Below are 10,708 nucleotides of genomic sequence, written 5' to 3'. Positions count from 1 at the left end.
TAGCTGTTAAAACACGTGGTGTTGATGACAAATACATTGTTTATAGCGTTTCTTCCTGGAAACGTCGTGGTGTAAACGGGCCTCGTGTCGCCTCCACTACTGCAGAACCGTCGGCGGCGGTGGTGCGTTCAGGGCCTCCTGCTCCCCGCACATTCTTCCCGTCTGTGTATCATTGACTGTCGTTTCCCTTGTTGCCGCTGTTTGATCAAACTGCAGCGAGTGTACACACACACACACACACACACACACACACACACACACACACACACACACACACACACACACACACACACGCACACAGAAGCCTCGGAACCACCTCGCTGCCTGTTGATGCAGGACTTTGCACCCGCCGCCGCTGTTTGCTCCCGTCACCCGACGTGTTTTATGTGTGTGTTTGCTCTGCTGCGATTAGGAATTATTAGAAGACGAGTTGCGGCTCCTGGATCGATGGATATTTAGGTGGAGGCACTTTTGGTGCAGTGGTTAACTCTCTCACCTCACGGTCAGGGGGTCCCTGGTTTGGTGCGATGAAGTAAAGGGTGATACCAGTGTTTTAATGTAGAAGTGATACAAGTTGAATTGTGTGTGTGTGTGTGTGTGTGTGTGTGTGTGTGTGTGTGTGTGTGTGTGTGTGTGTGTGTGTGTGTGTGTGTGTGTGTGTGTGTGTGTGTGTGTGTGTGTGTGACTAAATCAAATATTAAAACTAGTTATATTGTGAGCGCATGTCTAATTTTGACGTTTCCACCACCATTTCTGCACAGAAGAAGAAGCAGAGTCACTTGTCGTCCAGCAGTCAGACGAGTTAGAAGGTAAAACTCTCCCAAGATGAATCTCAAGGCCTGGATTGTCATCCCGGTGCGCAATGCGGCCCGCACGCTGCGCCACGCCGGCCTTGTTTTACAGGTTTTTCCACACAAACACACGCACACGCCCACAAGGCGTGGAAGGCGTCTGTTGTTTGTGCCGCTCAGTCGGTGCGCTTCAGGTGCGCATTGTGAGCGCGGAGGAGCTCAGGAGAGCGCGTCCGGGGCCAGAGGAGCGGCATTAGGTGGCCAGAGGAGCGCGTTAGGTGGCCAGAGGAGCGCGTTAGGTGGCCAGAGGAGCGCGTTAGGTGGCCAGAGGAGCGCGTTAGGTGGCCAGAGGAGCGCGTTAGGTGGCCAGAGGAGCGCATTTGGTGGCCAGAGGAGCGCATTAGTTGGCCAGAGGAGCGCATTTGGTGGCCAGAGGAGCGCATTTGGTGGCCAGAGGAGCGCATTTGGTGGCCAGAGGAGCGCATTAGTTGGCCAGAGGAGCGCATTTGGTGGCCAGAGGAGCGCGTTAGGTGGCCAGAGGAGCGCGTTAGGTGGCCAGAGGAGCGCATTTGGTGGCCAGAGGAGCGCGTTAGGTGGCCAGAGGAGCGCGTTAGGTGGCCAGAGGAGCGCATTTGGTGGCCAGAGGAGCGCATTAGTTGGCCAGAGGAGCGCATTTGGTGGCCAGAGGAGCGCATTTGGTGGCCAGAGGAGCGCGTTAGGTGGCCAGAGGAGCGCATTTGGTGGCCAGAGGAGCGCATTTGGTGGCCAGAGGAGCGCGTTAGGTGGCCAGAGGAGCGCACAGGAGCGCGGAGGAGCGCAGAGGACTGCGCGCTCAGCTCAGCCCGACGCGCGCTCAGGATGGCTGGAGGCTTCGCCCCGGAGCGGCCGGACCTGAAGGAGATGGGAGAGGAGGAGCTGTGGGAGCTGATCAGCGACAACCGCCACCGGATCTCCCTGCACGCGCGGCCCTGCATCCTGATCCCGTACCTGCGGCAGGCCCGGGTCCTCACCGAGATGGACGAGGACGAGATCCTGTCGAGCCACAAGTTGGACAACCGCAGCATGAGAACCAGTGAGACGCGCATCTTTTCTTTTCTTGGGTTATTCAGCGTGACGGTTGTTCATAGACTGTTCAGATTTGGTGGATTAAAAAGAGATCAAAAGGCATTTAGGATAATGTCTATAAAGGACTCATATTTCTGGAAATGTCTCCTTTGTTTTTATTCTAGTCAGCAGTCCGAGTCTCTGGAGATTGTCCAACTTCATGTTTGTGGGAAAAAACCTGTTTAAACCAGACACCAGATTGTGTTTCATTGTTGTCACTTGGCGAAGCTGATATACCAGATTATTAAATATTTAATACAACTATGAAATACCACAGAAATGCTACAAATCTGGTTTAAAAAAACAAACCCGTTTAAAAATATCACCTGTGCTTATTTTGATTCCTTAGATACATGTAGAAAACGTTTGAAATGTTCAGAAAATTCAGCAAGAATGTCAGCAAATATGTTTAAAAGTTCCTCAAATCAGACAGTGAAATTTACAATTTGACATAAGGAGGCTGAATTCAACAATAAATGGTATAATAAGCATGACAAATACGAAGAAAGGCAAATTCAAAATCTTTCAAAAGGCTTTCCTGAAACCAGGCTTTGTTTTGAGTTTGCGGAAATAAGAACAACATGCCTGAAATAGTGTTGATGCTTTCTGAAACAAGGCGTCAGACTTGAGTCTTTTATGTCTGTCAGACTTTGTTATAATCTGATCACAGTGTCCCCGAAAAATATTACAAACCTCAAACACGTTTAACTGCAAGATAAGGAGTTTTCATCACGTTACATTGTGAATCTCTAATAATATAAGTATTGTTAAACAGTCCTGGTCACCATGACGTCTCCAGTTCTGAAGAATTAAAGAAAGAAATGTAATTTGTATGAAACAAACTGCTTTTGAAGAGAAATATAAAAAAAATCCTTGAAAGTATTTGTACTCTGTTACTTTCCTCCGCCGATAAAGTGTGAAGGTCCTTCCTGTGTGCAGTTTGTTTGTGTGTCTGGATGTTTCTGAGTCTGGAGCTGTTTGTGATTGTCTCTGTTTCAGTCCACTGTCTCTGTTTCAGTCCACTGTCTCTGTTTCTGTCCACTGTCTCTGTCGACTGTTTCTGTTCAGTCCTGTTTCAGTCGACTGTCTCTGTTTCAGTCGACTGTCTTTGTTCAGTCCTGTTTCAGTCAACTGTCTCTGTTTCAGTCGACTGTCTCTGTTTCAGTCGACTGTCTTTGTTCAGTCCTGTTTCAGTCAACTGTCTCTGTTTCAGTCGACTGTCTCTGTTCAGTCCTGTTTCAGTCGACTGTGTCTGTTCAGTCCTCTTTCAGTCGACTGTCTCTGTTCAGTCCTGTTTCAGTCGACTGTCTCTGTTCAGTCCTGTTTCTGTCGACTGTCTCTGTTCAGTCCTGTTTCAGTCAATTGTCTCTGTTTCAGTCCTGTTTCAGTCGACTGTCTCTGTTCAGTCCTCTTTCAGTCGACTGTCTCTGTTCAGTCCTGTTTCAGTCCTCCAGTGTGGATGTCTCAGGTCCCTGTCTCTGCTCCCCACCAGGCTACATGCTGGACCTGCTGAGGACTCAGGGCCGGAACGGCGCCGTGGCTCTGCTGGAGAGCCTGATGATCCACTACCCCAACATCTACACCACCGTGACGGGGCGGAAGCCCAGCACGGAGCCGTCCAGGTTCAGCGGTGCGTCTCCCGCCGTCCCGCCATGTCCTGCCGTGTCCCCCCCCCCCCCCCCCCCAACCCCCCCCACCACCATGACCTGCTTGTCTCCGCCCCCCCCCCGCAGGCCTCATCAAGTACTCCGAGCTGACGGAGTACCTGGTCCGGGCCGTGACGGGGATGCAGAAGGAGCTGCACGGCGCCCGCGAGGAGGCCAACAAGGCCAACAAGCGCTGCCTGGCGCTGGAGGCGGAGGTGGACCGGGTGGTGGAGCAGGAGGAGAAGTGCCGCTGCCTCCGGTCCGAGAACGAGCGTCTGCAGAGGCACGTGAGCTCGCTGCACCGCGAGGTCACCAAGCTGAAGGAGGACAAGTGCGACCTGTCCATCCGCTACACGGCGGCCATCGAGGAGAAGTCGTCCGTCAACGAGAGGCTGCACGACTTGAACCTGCAGGTCAGTGGCCGGCAGCCGCAGGGACCTTTTTTTTTCAACGAAGCGCAAAGGGGACGTCTGGAAACGTCACCGGAAAACCCACGATTGTCTCCCGACGTCCCGGGAGACTGAGGCTGGAAGGGAATCGTCTTTTGTCCTTTTGCTTTATGCTTTTGCCCGACGGGACAAAGTAAATGTAACCGAAGCTCCGTCGTTAGAGGATAGGGGGCCCTTCACATTGGGATAGTCCGGGGACTCGGTTCACCTGGGAGGGGGAGGGGGGGGGGGGGGGGTTCGGTGGCGTCACATTCTCTTTAGAGACCAAACCGTCTGGGAAACATCCTGCAGTTCCACCAGCTGCTGGTCAGGGGGCGCTGCTGCCTGAAACAAACACTGACCAGGCAGGAAGTGAAGAAGAATCGCGGCTCATTGGTTGGTCCGGACTGAAACCGGAAGTCCCGACACTTTATCGCGTGGTGGCTAGGCTAGTTAGCTCGTGGCTAATGGGTTAGCCACAAACATCCGCGATATAAAGTCTTCAGACCAGATGTCGATGAGTCTTCCTCACCTCTTCTTCCTCTCAACTCCATGTGCTGTTGTTTGTATTTGTACTGAAATCACACTCACATGCAGCAGAGGACAAAACACTCTAAACATTAACAGTAGAACATGGACATTCTGGTGGACAGACGACCAAGATGGACAGTTACTGCGGTGGCTGTTTCCATTGAGTTTGGCGTTTTCACTTTCACAGCTGTACAAGTGTGTCCCGGTGTGTTTACCAGTGTCTCCCGGTGTGTTTACCAGTGTGTCCCAGTGTTCCGGTGTGTTTACCAGTGTGTCCCGGTGTGTGTCCCAGTGTGTCCCGGTGTGTGTCCCAGTGTGTCCCGGTGTGTTTACCAGTGTGTCCCGGTGTGTTTACCAGTGTGTCCCGGTGTGTTTACCAGTGTGTCCCAGTGTGTCCTGGTGTGTTTACCAGTGTGTCCTGGTGTGTTCCGGTGTGTCCCGGTGTGTGTCCCAGTGTGTCCCAGTGTGTCCCGGTGTGCTTACCAGTGTGTCCTGGTGTGTCCCAGTGTGTTTACCAGTGTGTCCCAGTGTTCCGGTGTGTTTACCAGTGTGTCCCGGTGTGTGTCCCAGTGCGTCCCGGTGTGTTTACCAGTGTGTCCCGGTGTGTTTACCAGTGTGTCCCGGTGTGTTTACCAGTGCGTCCCGGTGTGTTTACCAGTGTGTCCCGGTGTGTTTACCAGTGTGTCCCGGTGTGTGTCCCAGTGTGTCCCGGTGTGTTTACCAGTGTGTCCCGGTGTGTTTACCAGTGTGTCCCGGTGTGTGTCCCAGTGTGCCCCGGTGTGTTTACCAGTGTGTCCTGGTGTGTTTACCAGTGTGTCCCGGTGTGTGTCCCGGTGTGTGTCCCGGTGTGTGTCCCAGTGTGTTTACCAGTGTGTCCCGGTGTGTTTACCAGTGTGACCCGGTGTGTGTCCCAGTGTGTCCCGGTGTGTGTCCTGGTGTGTTTACCAGTGTGTCCCAGTGTGTTTACCAGTGCGTCCCGGTGTGTTTACCAGTGCGTCCCGGTGTGTGTCCTGGTGTGTTTACCAGTGTGTCCCAGTGTGTTTACCAGTGCGTCCCGGTGTGTTTACCAGTGCGTCCCGGTGTGTTTGCAGCTCTACCAGCTCCAGACGGACCTGCAAAGCGCCCAGACGGTGAACGAGCTGCAGAGGCAGCGCTCGCTGAGGTTCACCACCCCGGCGGCGACTCCTGAGCTGCAGGAGGAGATCCGGCGTCTCCGCAGCCAGCTGGCCAAGGCCGAGAAACTGGATCCAGTGAGAACCGTCGCTTCATCCAGCTGGAACGAGAGAGAGAGGGAGAGAGAGAGAGAGAGAGAGAGAGAGAGAGAGAGTAACCGTCTTGTTGTGTCGTGTCCCGTCAGGCCCGGCAGGACATCCTGGCCCACGACCTGGCGGAGGCCCTCGGCAGCCAGGTGGAGCTGGCGGAGCAGCTCCGGTGTTACCGGGAGGAGAACGAGCAGCTCCACCGGGACAAGAAGGGGGTGTGTGTTTGCGTCTCTCTCTGTGTGTGTGTGTGTGTGTGTGCAGGTTCAGCCTCTTACATAGAAAACTGTATCAAACACATTTTGCTTCAGGAGCCAATCTGACTGAAATGTAATGAGATCAGAAAGAAATGAACCTTCAACACCAACAAGTCATTGCCTCCAGACAATGTTCCCATCCCGTCATCTCTGTACGAAACCCACTAAGAACTTTGCAGAAAGACTTTCTGTAGTCGCCTGGAGCCGTTCGGCTCGTGTTGCAGGCCGATGTCGGCCCGAGTGCCGCATGCTTGACGCCTAAACTAAAATGACCGTTATTGACGGAAACTCGTGAGAGAGATGAGACAGAAAACCTCAACGCACAAAGCGCAGTGACATAAATGTGTGTGTGTTGATCAGCTGCTGGAGCAGAAGGAGGGTCTGAGCCACCAGCTGCAGAAACTGACGATGGAGTGCAAAGTGCAGCAGCAGAAGAGCTCCGTCATCCAGACCCAGATGAGGGACCTGCAGGTGGAGCGCGACCAGGTACACCAACACCCACTGTCAACCTGCGTGTGTGTGTGTGTGTGTGTGTGTGTCGTCTGTTTGCCTGTATTATACCCTTTGCACACACCAAACATTATGCATGACGGTATACGCGAGTCTCTTGCAATCATATATGTCATATTTTCCCGTTATATCCCGATATTTTCTGAAATATCCAGCAGCTCTTCTGCCTTTAAATCCCTTTTTTTAATGTAGCTGTGCAGTAACTTATGTCAGACTCTCAAATTCGTATGAAATAATCCTCCTTCGGCTGTGAATGATGTGTTTCTCCGTCGCTGTAAAGTGAAATGAGACTTTTGTTTGAACATCACGCCTGCAGAGGTGATTCACCTTTGATGGTTTCATTCTTTCCTCACACACCCTGAAGGCTGATTCACCTGCAGCTGACAGGAACTCGGCGTGCTGGTTTATTTCTATCATTCATGCCTCCAGCGATCGGAGCTCGTGCAAAATTTTTTTTTTTTAAATGCAGCGATGAGGAAAGAATCATGGTTTTTCTTTGAGATCTTTGATTTTCATCAAATCAGAAGCTCAAATCTTCCCTCTGTAGTGATCTGCAAGAACTACGATGTATTTCCATTTAGATGAACACATCCAAGCATGAAAGACAATTTTTCCACATTTAATTTTGATGAAATACTCAAAATCTTTATGCAGCAAACGTCAGTGAAAAAACACGTCTAACTCTGCATCGTGGGACGATTCAGAGAATTTTTTTGAAATTTCACTTTATCGCTGGTGTCTGTGCATCAGAACTGCATTTCCTCATTTTCATGATGAAAAGTTCCTTGAACTTAGAAAATCCTGCTTTAACGGCACGTGGTTGACAGACTGACCCCAATCACACTTCATCAGACTCTTTTGGAGAATCACAGAGAATTTTCTTCAGTTTCCCGGAGATTTGATCCGAAGGCTTCCGGTTTGTGTTCACGTGAGTTTCCTCCGTCTCACGTCAACCTGCGACTCCAAACCTTCCTCCGGGTTTCTGGTTCTTAACCTCCCGAGAAAAGGCAGAACTCTTCCTCCCCGCGGGCCTCCGACGCCGTTCCGTCTGAAATGTGCCTTTTCTGGTTCTGCGCCGTCACACGTTCCATTGTGTCTTCCACCCCCCCCCACCCTCCCGAGGCGTAGACTTTCCTCCCGTGACATTTCCCGGCTCCGTGTCGACTGCGGCGTGAAAATGACGCGCCGCGTTCTCCCCCCACAGGCGTACGTGTCCCGGGACGAGGCCCAGGCCAAGATCGCCTGCGTCCTGGCCGAGAAAGACACGCTGAGGAACCAGCTGCTGGAGCTCCAGTGGCGACTGTTCACCCTCCACGCCAAGGGCCGACCCCGAGAGCAGCAGCAGACCTCCGAAGTAAACCCCTCCCCCCACCCCCCTCGCGTCGCCACGTCGCACCGAGACGAAAAAATCCCTCACGTCTCACTCTGTGTTTTGTGTCGAAGGAGCGGGAGGTGGACTGGGGCAGTCCACGGTCCAGCTGCGAGGAATACCAGGTCCCGGACCGGCGCAAGCTGTGCCGGATGGACGCCGTCGACCCCACCAGCTTCCGCGGCACGGAGGTGCGTGACGAGCTTTGAGATCGGGCCTCCATTGTTCCGTCGGGCTCGTTGCGTAACTGTGACGCGGTTAAAGTGAGATTTCCCGCTAATGGACTCTACGCCTCATTCCTGCCGGGGTTGGCCTTCCCTCTTTGTGCTCCTAGCGTTTTAACGAGCTCGTCGCAAACGTTCCTCAGAAAGCATCCTCCACGTCGGCACCGGCGCTTCACACAGACCCATGAAATATAGAACGTGTCCAATATAAATGGCCTTTTCTCCCTTCTGTGACTCGTCTGCAAAGTACCCCACATGGAAAGAACCTATATAAACATATAGGTTTTTAATATATGTGACATACATAAAATTGGCCATTTTCCTATATTATATGTAAATAAATGCACATATATGTACACATATACGTGCATACAGGTACCTATATAGGTACATATATGCACCTATATGTTCTTCTTGCATAATTATTTTTTAGTTACTTCTTAGTTTTTGCCTTGATAATGTATGACAGTTGCCAAAGTGAGATATGGGATATATATATATATATATATATATATGTGGAAATAAAGAAGCAGTTCAGGAGACCTATATGGCCTGTATATTCACATATATGCACCTCAATTTTGCCTTTATGTGGCATATATACGCATATACGCAGCATATATGTGCATATAAATTGCTTATAGGTTTCATATATGCTCATGTATCCTCGTATAGGTTCTTTCCATGTGGGACAGATCGTCTATGGATTTAAAGTCTCTTTGAAATTTTTTTTTTTTTTTTACTTTTTTACTTAATTGAAGATGTATATTTATTTTGTGCAGTATGAAGACCTTGTGGCGAGCAGCGTCCGATCCAAAAACCCCGAACCGCCGAGTCCAGAATCCCTCCGCCGGAGGAAAAAGCTCCTTTACGAGGACAACAGGTGTGATCCTGCAGTCGTCTGCAGAAATGTGTAGTGTGCGTATGTGTGTGTGTGTGTGTGTGTGTGTGATTTTTGCAAATGCAGCATTTTATTGACTCCCACCGGGGAAGGAAATTTAACTCGGCCGTGTCGAGTTTCAGGTGGATTATCAACTTACGGGAATCAGAGAGACACACGACTGTGTCGCCTGATTCCGAGATAAAAATCAAATAAGAGTGACGAAAACCAGATTGGAGGAAACAAAAGGAGGGTGGAGAAAATCCAAACTCCGCTTCCTTGTTTACTTTTGTGTCTTGGCTGAAGGGCGTCGACCGAACGCTTCGCTTTCACCACTAAATCACTGTAATCAGCCTTTTTTTCCCAGCTATTCAGTCTTTGTGGTGTTTAATTGCAGTAATTGACACTCACCTGATACAAGTGGACGTTGTTTGTTTGTTTTTTTTAACCTGTGTGATTACATGCGAGAGGGGAGAACCCCTGAGAGGCATTCACACGCTTTCCTTTGTTTTTCCTTCCAGCACTGAAACAGAGTCGGACACTCTGCTGGACGACTTCGTGGTTCTGCCCGACGGTACGTATAACGAGACCAGAACTCCCTGTGGGTGTTTTGTTGCGTTCGGTCGTCATTGTTCAGCGGGGTTGGTTCCTCGCCCGGCCTGTAAAGTGAGACATTACCGTATTTTCCACACTATAAGGCACATTGGATTATAAGGCACATGCAATAGACCAGTGGTCATAACCTTTATAGCTCAAAGCCATTAGGTTACATTTTCCACTGATTCTAACACCCAGAGAGGTGCACACATTTTATTCTGATAGTCCTACCTGCAGCCTATGCCAGGAGGACACTACACACAAAACCTTCTTCACTGCTGGTTGACAACTTACAACTACCGGTAATAAACTAAACTACATGAACTAAGCAACAAAAACACAACACAATTACTACCGACACCACAAACCAAATAGAACCCCCAATAATTGCATTTAAAACACCACAAACAGAAACTCCCAGAATTCATTGCAGCTATCGGCTGCACTGAGGAGCTCAGGATGCAAGGCATGATGGGAATTCATGTTTTGTGTTGTTGGAGGTTATTGTGGGTTGTTGTTGTGTTGATTGTGTTTATGTGTTTTTGTTCCCCAGTTTAGGGAGTCATTATTTCATCTAGTTTATTTTGGTTTGTTAGAATGTTGGTGTGCAACCATGAGTGATGAATGTGTTGTGTGGAGTGTCGTCCGCTCTGAAGATCCGGTTGCGAAGTCAGAGTTGTCAAAATAAAAGCTTCTGGTTGTTCAGCTGTCAAATAGCAGTCTCCAGTAGAGCAATTCTTCCATATATAAGGCGCACTGGGTTATAAGGTGCACTGGCAGCTTTTGAGAAAATTTGAGGTATTTAGGTGCACCTTATATTGCGGAAAATACGGTAATTCAGACGGATTGTTTTTGAGGGAACACTCCGACGCCCAGTGGACCAACGGCCTGTCTTTTGTTTTGGTAGGAGGTGAAGACGAGACGGCGCCCAGGCTTCCCTCCTGCGACGACGCGCTCAGGTGAGACAGCCGCCTGCATTGTGACGCATTAATGCCTGCAGGAGGCGAAGGTCTACACTTGCAGGTCACACTTGTAGTACTTATAAAAACACAGTAAAACCAATAGTAATGTTGCAAAAAAAAGAGCCATTCGATTCATTCATAAAGGTTTCT

At 50.2% G+C, this 10,708-nt stretch overlaps 1 protein-coding gene across 1 annotated transcript; it reads left to right on the top strand.

Moving 5' to 3' along the window:
* Positions 1-1,442: 1,442 nt before the first annotated feature.
* On the top strand, positions 1,443-10,559 carry LOC308149224 (caspase recruitment domain-containing protein 14-like; the record flags this gene model as incomplete). Its single annotated transcript, XM_080520901.1, has 11 exons — positions 1,443-1,863; positions 3,388-3,525; positions 3,629-3,954; positions 5,592-5,750; positions 5,858-5,977; positions 6,377-6,502; positions 7,731-7,880; positions 7,970-8,086; positions 8,902-9,002; positions 9,521-9,573; positions 10,504-10,559. Exons 1-11 carry the CDS (start codon positions 1,650-1,652, stop codon positions 10,557-10,559), a joined length of 1,560 nt encoding a protein of 519 aa, XP_080377027.1. The 5' UTR covers positions 1,443-1,649.
* Positions 10,560-10,708: the final 149 nt, after the last annotated feature.

The sequence above is a fragment of the Blennius ocellaris genome (genome assembly GCF_963422515.1).
Source record: "Blennius ocellaris genome assembly, chromosome: 3".
Lineage (NCBI taxonomy): Eukaryota > Metazoa > Chordata > Actinopteri > Blenniiformes > Blenniidae > Blennius > Blennius ocellaris.
The sequence above is the reverse complement of the archived record's forward strand: the minus strand, read 5'-3'. Positions and strand labels throughout refer to the sequence as shown.